The sequence below is a fragment of the Leptinotarsa decemlineata genome, unplaced genomic scaffold, assembly GCF_025532065.1.
Source record: "Leptinotarsa decemlineata unplaced genomic scaffold, Ldec_3_MD MMD2_tig00004307_RagTag_RagTag, whole genome shotgun sequence".
Lineage (NCBI taxonomy): Eukaryota > Metazoa > Arthropoda > Insecta > Coleoptera > Chrysomelidae > Leptinotarsa > Leptinotarsa decemlineata.
In genome coordinates this window covers 6,501,420-6,521,718 of record NW_027412606.1, presented here as the reverse complement: position 1 = coordinate 6,521,718, position 20,299 = coordinate 6,501,420, and the positions used below count along the sequence as shown (strand labels likewise).

General features: G+C 34.8%; 1 protein-coding gene across 1 annotated transcript; it reads right to left on the bottom strand.

The window, feature by feature from the left end:
* Positions 1-521: 521 nt before the first annotated feature.
* On the bottom strand, positions 522-12,662 carry LOC111511583 (uncharacterized). The gene is made up of 3 exons (XM_074178872.1): positions 12,330-12,662; positions 6,716-7,789; positions 522-860 (listed from the first exon to the last, which is right to left on the bottom strand). The coding sequence occupies exons 1-3, from the start codon at positions 12,332-12,334 to the stop codon at positions 785-787; spliced, it is 1,155 nt and encodes a 384-aa protein (XP_074034973.1). The 5' UTR covers positions 12,335-12,662; the 3' UTR covers positions 522-784.
* Between the last annotated feature and the right edge of the window lie 7,637 nt (positions 12,663-20,299).

The following is a 20,299-nucleotide window of genomic DNA, read 5'->3' as shown; positions in this document are numbered from 1 at the left end:
ACATAAAATACTTGGGAGTCTACTTAGATAGTCACATGAAATGGGACACTCACATAAAAAAGCTCACTTTCAAATTGAGAAGCCTCATAGCAAAGTTCAACTCGGAAGCAGGAAATGCTACTCCGTTTTCCTTCCACTCAACCCCAAAAATACCTTCCTATACCAAAAAAATATAATCGAATGAATGAGGCCAATCACAACTAAATAAACCTCGATACAAATATTATTCATGAGCTCCAACGTTCTAACCAGCAGCTAGTTTAAAACGAAGTGTTCACATATAGTCAGTGAGTATACTTGAAGACTGGCTATAAATCAAATCATCTAAAAGAACAATTCATTCACACCTACACTGTAGTTTTATGGCCTGACACCCATCAGAAAACAACTATTCCCCTGGCTTATACCACGAAGGGCGTTGGATTATATCCGACAGGTGTCAGTGCAGGATTCTTCACTGCTGTTGGTGATACAACTGCCGCCATAGATTTTCAATTATTGAATGAAAATAAAAAAAATAATTTTCAAATACCTTATCTAATTCAGTTAATTGTTTCATCAGGTAATACTTTACTTGTCAGAAAAAGTTAAGGTACAAAGGTATATACATTTTAGCTATTTTCATTTCAGGTACTTAGGTTGTTTCGGTACATTGCAACATTTATCAAAGAAATCAACGTAGGGCTAGTATGAAACAGTACCGATGTGGAACGATTCGGATGTCACTGACGTGAAATGATTTTGGTGTGAAGGATCCTATAATACAAGTAGGAAATATTGGGAATCATTCTTCATCATCCATTACGTGGTATAGACGTTTCGGAAGTTCATCTTCTTCATCGGATTCATCGTCATTCAACCTGCGAAACAATTGAAAATTTATTATTGAACTCAATCACAGATGCATGACAGCAGTTAGGCCAGTTAAACTACTGTTACATTTGCAATTTATACATGGTTGTGTTATGATTCGCAATAAAACTCGAACTGACTTGAAATATATTGAAGAATCTTTATCTTGTTACCTTCCAACGTTACATAAGTGGGACATTTTCAACAATTGCTAACTTTCAAACAAATAGAAAGTCAAAATTATCTTCTCCCGGAAACAGAGGCATAAGTAAGAGGTCGAAGTAAAAAAAATGTCTGCGGAGAGAAAACTATTAAAATCCTTCAGTTTCATCTATATCCACATATACTTATCGCACAGCTTCCACATTTTTCCTAGAATACTTTCCAACCCCATATTCAATATTTTATTGATTTTTCCAATTAGCTTTTACAAAATCATTTGTCGAACGAGTGTACAACTCATACATTCATTTCTACCTTTGAATATATAAAACATAGAAAGGTTCAATAATGACCAGAGAAGTCAGCAAATATCAATAATTCGTTCATGGATGTGCATATTTTATTCATTTATTCCCAGATTCTGCTTGTAGTAGGGGCGTTAAAATACCCCTGCCCCGTAGAGGTACGAGTCCTTCCTAATGACAGCCTCATCCCAAAGAGTGTATATCCGTATCGATAAGTCGTATGGCTCTGAGTCTACTCATTGTCACTAACGGAACCTTGGAGATACCAGGTGCTCTCATCTTAGAAACTGTCTGCCGTGATGGACACCCTCTCTCTAGCTTCTACTTCTTCATGGACCTTAAAGTTATCGTAGAATTCGACACTCAAGTCTATAGAGGAGACGGATACCGACTGAATCATCCCAATTGTCTAGCATGTGAAATCGGATCAAAAAAAGAGCTTCTCAGTTCTCCAACTCCTGATCCTGTTAACAAACCTAGAAGATTAGGTGGTACAAACGTGAACCCAATTATCACTACGTCGAAAGCATTGAGCAGCAGGAACAAACTCTACATCAGGAGATAAATAAACTCCCCCTGAGCAGATCAGTGAATACTTAGGTATGCTAAAATGATGATTCACCTAAACCAGAATCTGAAAATCTCTGCATGGCTGAATCAAATACGTCGTCAGGTGCTCTCACATGGAAAGTGTGTTGCGGTCACTAAGATGAGAATCATGCTTCTTGAGCATCCGAAACCTCCTGGTCTACCAATAAACTCTTCCTTATTTTCAGTATGTAATAATGGCTGTCCAGAAGATAGTCCACACGTATCTGAGATCATCTGAGAGGATAAAGGGGGCGTCTATTAATTAATGGGTGCTATTGATACCCTGCAGTGAAGGAAATGTGTCACTGAAATGTGTACAGAAGACCTACTCACCAAGCAACACAGTTGTGTGGCAAAGAAGTGGGTAGGTTGTCGCAGGTTCTCACTGAATTGAGGAAAATGTACAAAGATCTATCAACCTTGGAATGGATGATTCTTCACAAGGCTTCATTAAAAAGCTTAATTCATTTGATCGAGTTTAGATAGATGTGAGCCACAATAGACCTTTGCTTATTGTAGTAGAGAGTTTGATAGATAGATAAAAACACTTTCGTCTAATTTCCACTAGTTATTTCATATTTACACTAACATGGAAATCTGAAAACTCGGTTATATCGGGATTTGTTAGGTGAGCTAGAAGGAGAGGTAGGTTAATGAACAAGGGTGCAACTATAAAATTCAACAGTGAAGATTATAGGAGTTGTTAAACTTATAAATTCAAGAGTGGAGACCTACATAAAACGAGTTGCTCATTTAGGAGTATATATTTAGGGTTTTTAATTGATTTGTTAATCTCCATGGCTTCATCAAATTCATTTTTTCCCTTTATTACATATGTGTAGGATTTTGAGGTTATCTTTACTCATCTTGTGTTTTGATTCTGGTAGATGGTCATACATTGTAGATTTTTTGTCCAAACAGACGTGTTCACGGAGTCTTACGTCAAAATTCCTTCCGGTTTGGCCTGTAGAGTGTGACAAATGCTCTGCAGTATATACAGGCCAACCGGTAAAAAATTTTGATGCAAGACTCCGTAATCACGTCTGTTTGGACAACAAATCTACAATGTATGAACATCTACAAGAATTGAAACACAAGATAAGAGAAGATAACCTCAAAATCCTACACATGTGTAATAAAGGGAAGAAAATGAATTTGATGAAAGCCATAGAAATAAACAAATCAATTGAAAACACGAAATATATACCTCTAAACGAGCAACTCGATTCATGTAGATCTCCACTCTTGAATTTATTAGTTCAACAACCTCTATAATCTTCAGTGTTGAATTTCATACCATCTGCCTTAAGAAGCTGGGTTTATTTGGCCGAGTGTGAATAGGTGTGAGCCACAATAAATCCTTGCGGGTTGCGGTGAAGGGTCGAATAGACCCACTCACTTTGGACCTAACCTAACCTAACCTATCACAGTTGGCACCCTTGTTGATTCAACTACCTCTCCTTCTAGTTTACCTAAAAACTCCAGATATAACCGAGCTTTCAGATTTCCCACGTTAGTTTTATACTTGATGATGGGGTAAAACCCGAAACTGGTCTTAAAAATAAAATAACTAGTGGAAATTATTCATTTCATTGAAGTGTTGAACCAATCACTACTTCTTTCTCAAACGCTAGAGGGCCTTGGTTCATATATTCTTGTTAGGCTTTCTCCACTTCGTCCTGTCCTTTACTTGTTTCCTCCAATTCATCATTCCCATTTCTTCTATATCACAGCTGTCACATTATTCCTTGGTCGACCCATTATTTTCTTTCCTGCTTTTCCTGTTTGCAGTATTTTTAAGATATTTCTTGTCTTTGGCATTCGAAGAATATGTCTCAGCTACCTTAATCCCCCTGCTCTAATTTTCTGTTGTATGGAGTCTTCCATAACACATGGATCAATAAGTCCCGAGACTAACAATGAAAACAACATTTTTTTTACAAAATTTTTTTTATTCATCAACATAATCTCCTTTTAGGGTGATACAATGGTTCCAACGCTTTTCCAATTTTTCAATACTATGTTTATAAAAAAATGTATCTTTCGCTTCAAAATAAGTTTCAGTTTCAGCGATGACCTCCTCATTTGAGCCAAATCTTTTTCCCTGGAGCATTATTTTAAGATCAGCAAAGAGCCAGTAGTCACTGGGGGCTAAATCTGGTGAGTATAGGGGGTGGGGAAGCAGATCAAAGCCCAATTCGTTTAATTTTGCCATTGTTTTCATCGACCTGTGGCAAGGTGCATTGTCTTGGTGAAAAAGGATTTTTTTTCTCTGCATGTGCGGTCGTTTTTTTGCGATTTTCTCCTTCAAACGTACCAGTAAGTCAATATAGTAATCACTGTTGATCGATTTACCTTTTTCGAGGTAGTCAATGAAAATCACGCCATGCGCATCCCAAAAAACTGACGCCATCACTTTGCCAGCTGACTGCTGCGTTTTCGGACGTTTCGGACGGCTTTCGCCAGCTGTGCGCCACTCAGATGACTGCCGCTTTGACTCTGGAGTGTAGTGATATATCCATGTTTCGTCCATGGTCACGTAACGACGCAAGAAATCTTTTTTGTTGCGAGTAAATAGCGATAAACAGTTTTCTGAATCATCGACTCGTTGCTGTTTTTGTTCCATCGAAAGCAATCGCGGCACCCACTTAGAAAAAACCTTTTTCATGCTCAATTTTTCATGAAGGATAGTAAATACACTTCCATATGATATCTGTGTCATCTCAGCAATCTCACGGAGCTTCACTTTACGATCTTTCATTACAATTTTTGTCACTTCACTCACATTTTCCGGTGTAACAGCTTCCACAGGTCTACCCGAGCATTCTTTCGCTTGCACGGTGTTTTTACCCATTAAAAAACAATGTTTTATCAGAACACGAATCTCGGTTTTTTCCATTTTTTAAACAAACTACAAAACGACTTTACTCTAACCTCGATAACTCAGCTGTTTCTGGTCCGATCGACTTAAAATTTCGACACGTTTCAAGCAAAGGTTAGTACTCTAGAAAGACGTGGTTACCGGTTTACTAAGAGCGCCATCTCTGGGTTAGTATCGGGACTTATTGATCCATGTAGTATATCAGCACCAACTCTTGACTCCTTCGTTTTCTTTATTTTTCTCTTCTACACCTCCAAAAATGTTTCGCACTATTTTCCTTTCCCAGATCGCCACCTTTCTTCCTTTCTTCTGATTCATGATTCAAGTTTTGTCTGCGTCTAGTAATGTTGGCCCTATCATTGTCTCATGGATTTCAAAAGCCTATTTTATTGTTTCTGATTGTCTGCTTCTAGATATTCAAACTCAGGTACTCTTTCAAATTTATATTTCCTCTCATTTTCTAGTAGTGTTATTCATTCATTTCCTTTTGTTATATCCATCCTTATCTCCATATATTCTTTTTTTTTCTTGGTTTATTTGCAAACCAGCTTCTTCTTTGACTTTTGCAAATACTTTTTGTTGTCTGCGAAACTTTTGTATTGCTGCCTCTTGTCCAGACTCGTACCGTTGGTTTAAATATTAGCTCCAACAGTATATTAAATAGGTCAGTTGATAATGGATCTATTTTAATCATCTGTTGACAGAAATCTGCTTTGAAAAAATTCCTTTCATCACGATTTTGTTGACTGTGTCGGTTAATGTCATTATATTTAGTCTTCAGAATATGAAGTTTACTTCATCGCCTGAAAACACCAATTTGATTAGTGAAACGTGTGTCGAGAAAAATATTGCCGTTCTGGTGTTTGCGAAGAGTGATTTTACGTCAAGGATTCCTGTTTTACCTCTTACCTACTAGTCATTCAAGTTTTTCTGCAATTCTCAACCGCTTCGTGGCATTGGGCAACTTGTTTCGTGATATGGAGTTCTGTTTAAAATCGTGAAGTCATTATTTTTGCCATAGCTACTGTTTTGCAATAATTTCAACATAATGACCTTATTGGTTATCGATTTCTGTGTCGTATACTTTCAATTTAATTTTTATTATTTTATATTTTGTTGTACGCTACCTATAATTTTGCGACTCTTATCTAATTTGCACAGATTATTCGATCACCTTTTTTGCATTTTGTCATTTTGGCACGCTTTTAAAATAAGTCGCTTTCTTTTCTCCTGTCTTCAGTATTTCTGCTGGAATTCCTCGATCTACCAAAATTTTACAATTTTTCAATTTTATTGCACTTTTTACCTCATTCACTGTCGAATCTTGTATTTGTTCTTGGAATTCTTGTCCAAACTATTCAAAACAGTCATAATTCTTGTTAGTGGATTTAAATATCAACAATATTTCATTCGGTTTGTTGTATGCACAATTTTATTGCACTTTCCACCTCATTCACTGTCGAATCTTGTATTTGTTCTTGGAATTCTTGTCCAAAATATTTAAAACAGTCATGATTCTTGTTAGTGGATTTAAATATCAACAATATTTCATTCAGTTTGTTGTATGGAAATTCCAACAAATAATTTAGTTTCCATTTTCGATATTCGTTGTATAAAAAATTTCTTCTTGTAATTCTATATCTGTTGTTTGGAGTAGTTGCTTTACATACACTGTTTTTGCGATTGTCTCTTTAAAAACATTTGTGAATGATATGAACAATTCAAAGTCGAATCACGAATGATGATTCCAATTTCGTAAATTTTCTTTTTTACACATGCCGATGAAAATGTGGAAAAGGAAAAGTTTTTAATCCAAAAACAAATGGAAGATATTGTGTTTAGGACTGTTCTGAATCCTGACTGAAAAAGACTACTTTTTCACTTTCTGTACTTCTACTTATGTAAAATGACTGTTTCAACTTACCTACGATTTTTTTTATCGAGTCCATGAATCTTTTTCACAAAATGATCATCTCTGTTAGGGGATGACTTCTTCTTCTCGTGAGCATATTTAATGCTGAATTTGAATTTTTTGGTATGAAAATCACGTTCTTCTTCATCAGTGTCATCATCACTTTTGCAGTTATCGTTCTTCTTTTCCCTCCTACCTCCCATTTTTTCACATGTTCTTTTATCTTCGAAACTGATATCTTCAACACTTCCTGAATCAGTGTTTTTCTCCACGTTGACATTTTTTTCAATACTATCGATATTTCTCAATTTTTTGTGGTTCCGGGAATTGGATTTTCGATTATCTTTCCGAGTATTTTCTTCACTTTCCACATACTTCACTTTCAGTTTAGATTTGACTTTTTCTAAAGGTTCCTCTTCCTCAGAGGAATTCTTCGTATCTTCTTCATTTCTGGATAATTTTGGATATATCCGTCCCTTTGTTACTTTCCTACGTATTATTTTATCATTTTTTCTAAGGCAATCATTTCTTTCTTCTGAGTCGAATCGTTTTTTCTCAATATCTTCAATTTTCTTTTTCAGGTGACCCAACTTATCCTTTACAACAATTACGTTTTCAATTATTCGTTTTTTCGAACTTCTGCCAGTATCTTCTTCTCTGTCATAATGCTGTTCGGAATCATCCATCTTGAGGAAGTGTTTGGTAGTTTTCCCACCGTCTCGTTCTTTGTGAAACTTGAGCTGTTTCATGTCGGATCTACTTTCTCTGCCATATTTATAATTTTTCATTTTATGGTTATTTTTCCAATCATTTTCTTCCTTTCCGAAGTGAAGATCTTCATCCGTATCATCATTTCCATTTTGACAATCCTTTCCTTTACATTTCTGCTTCACTTTCACTTTTTTCTCACCGACAACTCCATCAAATGGCCTATTCGGAACATTATACTTGGGCTTCGATAGAATATCGACATATTTATCTTCATTTCCTCTATAGAACTCCTTTGTTTCAATTCTTTCATTTTGTGCCCCCGCTGAATCCAAAAATATACAGAAAGCAGTCAACAGAAAATTCTGATAGACAATCCTAGAAACAAAAAATATTTATAGTCAAACTGTCTTGAGTATACACTGAGTGTCATACTATTATAGTCGTAATGCAAATATTTCGTTCATAAATTCATAATAGAAACTAGCTATAAACATTCTGATCTATGATCAAACTACTGGGGTAAACTTGTTAAAATTAACTTCAAATCTTCAATATGGTTGATACGATGTTTATATCATTCACCTTCTAGTTCTCATGTAACTGTTTTAGAAGCTTTCGAGGATGTTTGTGAGAAGCTTGTGTCATCTAAAAATCGTTTTATTCTGGTAGGCGATTTCAATTCAAACTCATTAGAATCAAACATCAACTGAGCCTACTAGAAAGACACCAGATACACAATTATTCATAGATTGGTTTTCACCAATAACGATAATATAGTTTGAAATGTTCATTTAACCCCAAAAATTACTGACTACTCAATCATTTCTGTCAATTTCTCTCTCTTTAGTCAATCTAACAAAGATAGCTCAATAAGAAAATATAGAAATATTTGTGATAATAATTTGAGTATGATTAAGAATAAGCTCATTTTTTGTAATTGGTCTTTGAACTCTATACATGTTAATTTTCTTTATGAAGAATTTGTCGGAAAATATTCAAATATTGTCAATAATATTTCTCCTATACAAGTAAGTTCAAAAACAATATTTCATGGTTTGACAATGAAGTTTTTATCGAAATCAAGAAACGGGATGAAGCCTATGAAATATTCGTGACTACGGTAGAAGATGAAAATTTAAAAGTAACCAGATGGAAAATTTTTAAAAAATTGGGAAACGATGTGGTTAACTCATTGAAAATAAAGAAAGTTCAGTATTATTATAACAAAATAGACAAATACAAGAATAATTCTCATTTGATGTGAAAACTCTTAAAAACCCCTGTTAATAGTAATGATCGTACATTTCCGAACCTAATCCAATTTGAAGATGAAGGGGTAGTAAGTACTAAAAAAGGTGAACCTGATATTGCCGAAACTTTCAACCTATACATTGTAAACAGCAACCAACATACAGTCCAAGGTATTGGGAATTCTGAACCATGGTGCAATTTGGGTAATAATTTATATTTACCCTTCAGCACCTTCACATTGATTACTATAAGAGATTTGAATGATATAATTGGGTCATTAGATAATAAATGTAGTATCCATGAAATCTTGAATTCTAAAATGTTAAAGCAAGTAATTGAAACAGCTGGTCATGCAATCCTCAATTTAATCAATACATCGCTCCAGAATGCTCAATTACCCGAATTATTAAAAATAAGTATCATTATACCCATACCTAAAGGTACAAACATTATGAAAGCAAGTGAATTCATACCTATTAATACCTTATCGCCAATATAGAAGGTTTTAGAAATAGTAGTATACAGGGTGATTCAAAAGTACTTTGACAAACTTCAGGAGGTGATTTGTCACAATATTCTAATATGAATTGTTCAAATAAATAAATGTCCGGAAACGCTTCGTTTCCAAGATACAGGATGTTGAAGTTTTATTTTTATTTTCGTTTTTTTCAAATAACTTTTGAAATACTGAACTTAATTAAACGAAACTTGGTAATAGGAGGTTTTTGAGGTGTCGAATTCGAACCTGATGTTCTTATTGCTCTTACTCGTAGGGGGCGCCACCTGCACGTCTTTTTCTTTTTTAAAGATTCATAACTTTTTTGGGCGTACTTCTAGCACATTTTTAAGTAAAAAAATCGATTCCTCTATCATATCTACGTAAATGAGCTACCCTTGTTACTAGTCGCTGTAAGCAACCGTTCTCTAAATATTTGGACTTGAAAACTTCAAGTCGATTATTTGATAATCGATGCATGTTGAAGTTATTACGAATATTTTGTTTTGTTCACAAGAATGCTTTGGAAATGAATTTGACGTTTTACTCGTTTGAAGAGGTCATTACTGTACGTTCCTTTATGACATCCTTAAGCGAAATAGTTATTTTTGTATCAAGGGTGCATAATCAGTATTTGTTTCAATAAAATTTGCAAGAAATGTCAACATTTTATTTCAGGAAATTTTGAATATGTAGAATAAACTAAAATAAACAAAAGTAAATTGTATTCAAATAAATTGTTGGAAGTTTCCACCTTCAGCGAAGATACAGTCGTCTAGTCATTGAATCTCGTACCCGCTCAAAAATTATTGGTGTGTTTCTTATTGTTTCACAGACGTCTACTATTCGGTTTCTTAGATCTTCCTCGTTCACTACTGGAGTCTTATAAACTAATGACTTCAAATGTTCCCAAAAATAAAAATCCATCGGGATTAGATCTGGGGACCTTGGTGCCCACGCCTAGTTAGGTTCTTCTACACCCCTACCGATCCATCGATTTGGATAGACTGTGTTGAGGAATTCCCTGGCTACAACGTTTAAATGGGACGGAGCCCCGCCCCATCATGCATAAACCACATGCGGATACGAATTTCTAATGGTACATTCTGAAGTAGTCCCGGCAATTCATTTTCTGAAAAGTGTCTGTAAGTTGCGCCATTCAGTCGGAGCGGAAGAAAGAAAGGACCTATCAAGTAATTATCAATTATTGCCGCCCATACATTTACAGAAAATTGATACTGATAATGCCTTTCACTAACTGCGTGCGGATTTTCGAAAGCCCAAACATGGTTGTTATGAGAGTTTGTGATAGCATTTCGGGAGAAGTTTGCCTCGTCCGTGAAGAGTACATATCTTAAATATTGAGGATTTCCAGCCAATTTTCTCAAAAACCATTGACACATAGTAATGCGTTGGGGAAAGTCTCGTGGCAAAAGAGCTTGTACCCTTTGAATATGATATGGATAAAACTGTTGATCGTGGATAATTCTCCAAACTTTGGACTGAGTAGAATTGACAGCTTCAGCAATTACTCTTGTGCTTGTTACTGGATTCTCCTTGAGAGCGTTCAAAACAGCTTCTTCCAATTCTGGGGTTCGGACTGCTCGTGGTTTTCCAATAATATCAGCTGCCCTCTTAAAGCTACCTGTTTCTGCCAAACGACGGTGGACACTAGCAAATGTTGGAGCTGAAGGCAGTACTCGATTAGGAAATCGTTCCTGGTAAATACGTCTTGCTTCGCGCGCATTGTCATCCGCAAGGTCATAAACGAAATGCATATCGGCTAAATGAGCATTATTGTTTAAATAATCCATTTTTTCAAAATAAGTGTTTTCTATTTCTACTTACGGAAACTTCAACAAAACGTCTAACTATCACAAAATATGTTATTACCAAAACTACTCACAAACGTCAAACTTCAGTTACCGCTAACTGAATTTACTAATGAAACAGATAAAGGTAAATATGTTGTAGCTGTCTTTTTAGATTTCAAAAGAACCTTTGAAACGATTGATAGAAGTATTTTGCTTTAGAAGCTGAGAAGATATGGGATTGAAGGGATGGTTTATGAATGAATAAGTAATTATTTATCAAATAAGAAACAGAGCGTACGTGTGAACGATTATTTCTCATCATAATATTCACACAAATCACACAGGAATACCACAAGGTAGTGTGCTTGGTTCCCTATTATTCATTCTGTATCTGAATGATATACAATTCATCGGTTTATCAACTTATTTGCAGATGATACCTTATCGTCCTGTACTGGAGTAAATTTAAAATAAACTGTTGGCAGAATGAATAAGGTTTTAGAGAAAGTAGAAAAATATTCGAAAACCAATAAAATGAAACTCAACGTTGAAAAAAACTGAATCAATTATAATTACTACTAAATTCAAATATAATCAAATAAATACAAACAACATAAATATGAAAATTGAAGATGAACGTATGGAAATATTAACATCAGTGAAGTATTTGAGATTTCAACTTGATAATTGCTTATCATTCGATGACCACTTCAAGTATATTGAAAAAAAGATTACAGAAAAATTATATTCTTTCTCGAGGATCGCCAATAACTCATTAACAGATTCAAAAATTATGATATATAAATCAATAATCCAACCCTATTTTTACTATTGTGCATTATTTTATTCTCTTTTAATTTGAACAAAGTGCAACAAACACAAAGACAACAATGATAATGATAATAATTTCAAAATGTAATAATACACCAATTTCTACCATTTTAATTATCCTTTCATTTTAGCTCTTGTTTTGTTCCATATTTTCCACGAACAGACTGACATATTTTCACCTATCGCCAAGAAAAACGAGAAATAGTCAATATTCATAATATTTGTAAACATCACAAGAACATATTCTCCAAGACACCGAAAAACATACAACAGCTTCTTGTACTGTGTTTGGCAGTAATTGTAGGTATTTTTATTGCTTCCAGAAATATCTTATATTTGTTTCAGACTAGTCTAAATATCAAAGACGTCGAATTACGGAAAATATGCCATGAAAATTGATTTTTTCAAAGGTCAACAAAGTTAGAATTTGAAATTCAACCCAATCAGGAAATATTTTTTGACACATGTGTTGAAAATATGTATAGAAGTTGTACAATTTTGTATAAAATAACCTGAAACTCACCTCATCGTGCGCACAAACACAACTCCTCAAAACTGTGAGATCATTTACAAAATTTAGGTATTACTATTTATAAGCAATAAAGCATCTTTGAAAAACATAATTTTTCATTCAATTCTGGATCACTGCATCGTTTTTCCTTGTTATCCAACCAAGAGAGTTCATAATAAAACACTTGACAGTTTTATGATTTGAGAACTGATAAGTTGCCAGAAACTGTTGAAAATTCAGATGGGAAGATCGATCAATTCACTGTGAATTCAATATTGTATCAAATCTATATCTAATAACACGTATAGACTGAAATATATTAGATAATTTCGCGTAGACATTGTCTGTCCTTATTTTCGTCAACAGTTGGAATGAGATGGAAAAGATTATATTTTTAAAACCTGGCACATACTCTCATGATATTGAACAGTGGTGTATCCACTGAGATTTAAAAAATATATTCCTAAACAACTGAAACTACTTTGATATTGACATTATACATAGCCAATCAATTATCAATTACTTACTAGCAACTAGAAAGTATGTATTGTACTTCAATAACGATGAACAAAGAACAGAACTTGATAGCGTTCCTGGAAAAATGCTTTCTGACTTTCTTCTTCTCCATCATCAAACAAAAAAAATGTAAACTTTCAAAGAAAAACTCAAAAATGCTTTCACCATCGTGTAATACAATGTTCATGTAACAATATTTGTTTCAAATGAAAAAGAAATGAAGTAATTCAGAACCATCCATACTCTTTATCAAACAGTGGAGAAACCAGCATAATAAAAACTATACAACAAAAAATAAGAAATAATGATCTTGTTTTCAAGAAAGCTGATAAATCGAATGCCATAGTTATCTTCGAACGAGAAGCATATGTTCAGAAAATTGAGTCAGTCATTCGAGATGAAAACCTTACTGTCATCAAGAAAGACCCGACGTATATAAATAGTCCGATAAGAGAACTAGTAATACTTCTTAACAAGTTGTTCAAAAATATTACCAATTTCGTCCCACCTCACAGCATTAAAAATTCACTGACTTCGTTAGAAAACATAAGGAACCAAACCACGCCACATAATTCAATTTTATTTTCATTCGATGTGAAGAGTATGTTCTCCAACATACCGTACAACGAGTGTAAGCCCCTCATTTTAGATAGATTAGATCAAGCCAAAGTAGACCATATCACTTTCTGTGAAGTTTCAACAGCTTCCGATGTGTGCCTGAATCAGAGATACCTACAGTTCAACAACAAATTCAATAAACAGGATTCAGGTTTACCAATGGGCTCACCCCTCAGTCCACTTTTAGCAGACATATTTATGAACAACTTGGAAACCACTATAGTAAACTCCGACCTGGGTAAAAAACATATTTATTTTTGGTACAGATATGTAGATGATATTCTTGCCTGTTTCAGAGGTACTACACGACAGCTGAACCAATTTATGACATTCTTGAACATCTCAATAGCAACATTCAGTTCACACTCGAAACAGAGATAGAGAAACAGATGAATTTATTAGACCTGGCCATTACACACAATCAGAATAAATTCGAATTCAATGTTTTCAGGAAACCTAGCTATACAGACATCACCATCTCAAGCGATTCTTATCATCCAGACAGTCATAAATTAGCAGCCTACAACTCAATGTTGCACAGAGCATTCGCACTGCCTTAGTCTGCAGACAATCTAGCTAGAGAAATTGATACAATTACACAGATAGGTCATAATAATGGTTTCAACGCAGATACTATCCAGAAGTTAGTCAGGAAACAAAGCCGGAAATTCACTCACAGATTAATATATAATCAGGTCAAACAACCAGAAATCAAGAAATTGGTAACGCTAACATATTTTGGAAAAAGAACAGGAATAATCGCAGGTTTCAGAAAAAACAATGTTGAAGTAGCATTCAAACCACATGCCAGGTTATCTCATTTCCTTTTCAATGTCAAAGATAAGGTCGACAAGTTTGAAAAATCTGGAGTTTATAAGCTTAAGTGTCCGGAGTGTAATAGTGTTTATGTGGGACAATGCGGACGAAATTTCCAAAAACGGTATGCTGAACATGAAAGGTCCTTCAGACTAGGAAAAAATGATTCGACGTTTTCAAACCATTCCTTGGCATGCAACCACAAGTTTCCGAATCTAAACGATACGGAAATTCTGCACTATGCAAAGAAGGGTTGCAAACTCAATTATTTAAAATCCTTGGAAATTTACAAGCATAAACATTGCGGGTGCAACCTGTTAAATGATCAAATCGATTTAATTTACTCTCCGGTTTTTAAATTGGCACATCCGCATTGTGAACTGTAAATTCAGGTACTCAATCAAGTTCCTAAATGGTATATCTTGGCGAATGTAATGAATTATTGTTAGTTCATTGTATTAGTTTGAGAATGTCTATATAGGACGAAACTGCAGTAACGTTAGTTACAAAAAACATACAAATTTTCATTTCTCTTTTCATTAAAAAGAGCTGCTTTTTCAGTTTGCATCTCCATACATGTATGCACTACATATCTTTATGAAGAGTTTTCTTTGAGTTATTTTTTACTTTCTTTCTTTTTGTATGAAGAATGTATTGAGGAGAGATACATAAGTATAAGAAAATGAATATTTGGAAATAAAATCTCGAAATATTTATCTCTCCCAACTACCTACACCGTAGGTTCCGGTAAATGCCTGTGGGAAAACAACTACTTTCTCGGCTAATAGAACGTTGGATATTGAATTATATCCGATAGACATTTGTACAAGATACCTTACAGAGATCAGTCTCGCAGATGTTTTTCGTTCATCCAGCAGCAGGACCATGTTGAAATTATTCGAGTAGATCACCTTCAGATCGGTTTCGAAGTATCACCAGTCTTGAGTGCAGGAAAGATCCGACCCAAACAGCAAAGTGCCCGGGACTATATTAATTTCAACACGGCTCGACTGTATGTAGTACAGTCGACTGCTGCTGGATTAATGAGAAACATCTGCGAGAATAACCTCTGTGAGGAATCTTGCATACATGTCTGTCGAAAATAATTTAATACCCAGCGTGGTATCAGTCAAGGAAGTAGTTATTTTCTGACAGGCATTCACCAGAACCTACGGTGTAGGTAATTGGTAGTCTTCAGACATGCTCTGATCTCTGCTAGATTACTGGTACATCGGATGTTTTCTTCTCGCTTGGGACTTCGTTTACGAGATGGATCTATTACTAGAGAACATCATTTCTCTCAGGAGAAGGTTTCATACATGTAGTCGAGCCGCGATAAAATTATTCGAATCCCAGACACCTTGCTGTTTGGTTCGGACTTTTCCTGCACTGATGAGAAGTAATACCTCGAAACCGGAATTATACCTCGGAAATAATTCAATATTCAGCGTGATATTAGTCAAGAAAGTAGCTGAATTTTTATTCTCCCAGAGATTTCAAATCATATTAGACTATGGAAGTCCGAACTAGTGAAATTATTCATTAAACATTGTCAACCACATTCAAACAAAGGAAGTAGTTGTTTCAGGCAGATATTTACCAGAATCTACGGTGTAGGTAGTTGGAGGTAATGGATACTTCGAAATATAATTTCCAAACATTTTTATTTTTTTAATTTTTTTAGAAATTTCCCAATTTTTTTCATGGTGGATGAGTGGAAAGCGAAAAAAGCTTTTTCCCAAAAGACTAATCTCTCCCGAAAGACTAATCTCTCCCAAAAATATTCCTTCTTCTCCTGAAAGTGTTTATTCTAATGAACATTTTTTTAAGACAGAACACAACACTACAGGAAAATCCTTAACGCACTCTAATAGCTGTGCCTTTGCGAAAGTAGCGATCCACGTTGGATTTGAATCGCTGAAGATTAAATTCATTCGAAAAAACCTTCTTAGAAAGTTTATTCCACATACACGCAGTTCTCCGAATGAAATGGTTTTTAAGTAGTTGACTTCGAGGTGTACTGAGTTGAACCTCAAGACGATGAGCAGCCACAGTCGGGTATTTCTGTAGATCATACAAACTGAGTAGAGAAAAGTACCTTCTGTATAATTCAGTTTTCATATAGAAGTATTTCTTTCGAAAGAATTTTTTTTTCTTTCGTGTAATTCAATGTTTATATGAAAATAGCTGTTTCAGGAGGACTTTCTTTCAGTTTGTCTGAAAGTTACTTCTTTGCATGATCTACACATCCATGTATAGAGTTGCTTATTTTCAAATTGTTTACTTCCTTCCTTTCTTCCTCATTTCTTTCCTCATTTTTTTTTTGTATCGAGATGGAGTAGTAGAAAACCAAAAACTTTCTTTCCCAAAAATTAATCACTCCTAAAAATATAACCCCCTCAATTCAAATAAGATTTCTCTTGGCTGGGATTAAATCAAATAGGTTAATGAATGTCATTACGATGACATAAGCAGATCAAGCTTATTCCGTGACATTAAAAATCGTAATTCATTAATGAATTGTGTGTATTTTCTATAATGTTATCCAATTTGGTACTGAAGAACCTTAGGGGAAGTGTCTCACGGCGAAACATCGATGTATACCAGTGAGGATGACAGTGTTCCATGTAAGTGCAATTTGTTACCATTCATTTAAAGTAGAACTCATGTGAATGATATTTGATTTTATTCCACAATGAATGTTTGAAATACAAACTGAGTAGAAAAAAGTACCTTTTGTATGAATCAGTGTTCATATAAAAGTATTTGTTTCGAAAGATTTTTTTCTCTTTCGTGTAATTCAATGTTTATATGAAAGTAGCTGTTTCAGAAGGACTTTCTTTTTTGTGTCTGAAAGTTACTTCTTTGCATGATCTACACATCCATGTACAGAGTTACTTATTTTCAAATTGATTACTTCCTTCCTTTCTTTGGAAGATTCCCTCATTTTTGTTTGTATCAAGATGGAGTAGTAGAAATCCAAAAAATTTCTTTTCCAAAAGTGTTACGAACTTTTGAGAAGCAACCTTTGCAATTCCAGCGACTTGATTGTGTATAGACATATTGCTGTCCATTTCATCACCCAACAAACTCATCGAAGCAGAAAGCAAAATTGCCTGTCCTGACATTATCATATTCGATTTGGAGGCATTTATCTTTTTAAAAATCGATGCCTTGGCATTGAATTGAACCTTGTTTCTTTCCCCAAATTCGAAATCACCTCTAGATCCTTATTAAGAAATGCAACCTACTGCTACCAAAGCAGTAGTCTTTGACACGCGTTTCACCAATGAGGATGATTTTGTTGGCTTTTTTCTTCTATTCTCATCACTAATCAATTTCTTCTCATTGATAATATACCAATCGGCCCTGTATGTTAGTTTAAGAATATTCCAATCGTTCCGTACATTTCTAGAAGAAATGTATTGAGTTGTTTCAAAGGTTTTGTCCATTATTACGAGTCTGCTTCAAACTGTAATATATCAGTGGATGATTATTCAATTTCATCGAAAAACACGCCATTTGAATCAGTGCACTTTTGCCAATGTAACAGGCCAATTGATTCTGTCAGCATAAAAATTGCGTTCTCAATATCCGATCAAGTCGACGAAGGTTGTTTTCGCCTGGTCCTGATTTGCGAAGCTTCTACCGGTGAGAGAGTTACCGAAGTATTTGAGAAGGTGGTAGTCGGTTGCTGAGAGGTTTGGGGAGTATAGTGAGGGAGGCAGAACTTCGACGCTGAATTCGTTTGATTTTCGAACGTTGATTTGTGAAATATGCGGATGGGCGTTGTCTTGGGGCAAAATGGGACGACTTCTGTTGTCCAGTGCCGGTTGCTGATGATGCAATTTTCGGTACATTTCGTCGATTTTCTCAAAACAGGATTCTGCTGTGATTGTCTGGTCAAGTTGCTGGAAGTTGTAGTGGAACACACCAGCAGGTGGTGAATGTTTGCCTTTGGGAATGGACTGGGCGGCTCCTTGGTGTCCAACCACTGTCCTGAAAGTCTCCAATTGTAGAGGGTCCACTTTTCATGACACGCGACGATCCGAACCAAAAATTATCGTTTTGATTGCGCAAAAGCAAAGAAGAACCGACCTCGAAATTCCACAATTTTTGTCGACCTTTCCAATACGTTTAATACCATCAAAAACCGCATTGGAGCTGACGCCCAGTTCTTCCGCCTTCGCACAAAGTGGTGAAAGCACCTAAAACGTGGCCAAAAATATTTTCTCACTTCTTTTAAATGTTATGGATAGAAATTGACATATTGTGATATTCTTAATGAAAAAAGACAAATCAATAATGGAGGTAAAATGAAATATTTTTTGTATTGAAAAAAGACATAAAATGAGACATAAGACATAAAATGAGAGAACGGCAAATAATAACATTATTAAGAATAAATAAAATTACAAAAAAATATGTACCTTATTAGCAGTCAACAGATTTCACTTCAACATGAGTTTTAATGCATATAATTCCTGAGGAAGGCTGTCATCCAATTTAAAAAATTGCTTAGCGTCAGCACTGAATAATTTCTTTGGATTGTTTTGTTTTCGCCTCATGCTACTTGAATATGTGTCCGAAGTGAGCAAAAGTCGATTAGGTATATCTTCGTTGCACTCTATTCTGGAAAACTTTCTAGAAAAACTCTTTCTGTACTATCGAAAGTGTTTATTTTGAGCTTCCGCAGCTTCTTTTGATAATTGTCCAATCGGTAACAAGGCATGAGCTTGATGAGTGGACCAATATTCTGGGTACTGTAGGCGACAGGTTGCCAAGAGTATGAATTTATGTACATTTCTGCTGTAGTCTTGACGAAGCTTGAAAATTTTTCCAAGTTTATTTCAAAGCCAGATGACAAAACCTCTAATATTGTTTTGAATCTTTTTATTAATTCTATGTCGTTGCCCGTCATTGAAGCTGTTTTTTCAGCGTTCTGGAAGAATCTTCGTGAAGTGTTACCGTCATTAGTGTTGTCATACCCAATCTAAGGAATATCCACGAGTAATACCAACTTGTCTTTGAAATCTTTTTGAATTTGTTTCTTTGGATTTTTGTCGGATACGCGACTCCTGTAGACTTTAGCATGTAGTAAAATCTAATCATTAAGCAATTCGTGGTCTTTTTTAATAGAGTTATTAAGACACACCCGAGGAAGCCATTGTATGGCGAAACACGTGTTGCGTTTTGGTAAAACTGTCTAGTGAAAATCACACAATAAAGTGTTTTTAGAATACGTGGTCTTTTTCTAATGAACGACTTGCTTTACTATTACAAGCAAGCCATTTACGTTTACATACCACTTTGAAAGTCTTAAAGACTTTTTGAAGTTCATCACTTTTTTTCGGGGGCAATTGGTTATTTCAACTTATTTTTTTTCCATATCCTGGAGCTTTCTGTCAAGCAGTCGCTGTGGACTTGCTCTAACAAGTTCGTATAGTTGTATCTTGTCATAGATATAACAGAAGGTCCACAATCTGTAAATTTCAACAGAAAAATTCTATGAAATGTGAATAGTGAATGATTTTGCTTCATAAACTTATTCTAGAAACTTTGAAGTGTCATAAAACGTAAGTATTATTTTGTGCAATCCTTTGCACATGTTTGAAATATCCATGACTGCAAAAGAATAACGAAAAATACAAGTTTTTTTCTCATACAAATGATTTTACACTCTATATTCGAAAACAAAGCCTATTAAATGGAACTTATGTATCTTAAAATGTAGTACATACCTTGATTTACAAAATCCATAGCAATTTTTTTCACCAATATAACAATTGAAGTTGACAATTGAAGTTGACAAATTTCATTTTTGGCTAGGTTTTAGGTGTCTTCAAATCCTCGTCCTGGATCAATGTAGGTCACTCAATGACATCATATAGTAATAAGCTGAAAAGAGTAAAAAAAATAAAATTTGGAAAACAATTAACAACATCAATGCACAGAGTACAAAATTCTCTAACGATCAGTACATATTACGACACTGGAATAAACACATGACAATATAACAGAAAAAACTGTTA

What these genes read in the sequence shown, in the direction of transcription:
- LOC111511583 (XM_074178872.1), bottom strand. An exon ending in CTCGATAAAAAAAATCGTAG is followed by an intron (nt 861 to 6,715) that starts GTAAGTTGAAAC and finishes ATTGTTTCGCAG; the next exon opens with GTTGAATGACGATGAATCCG.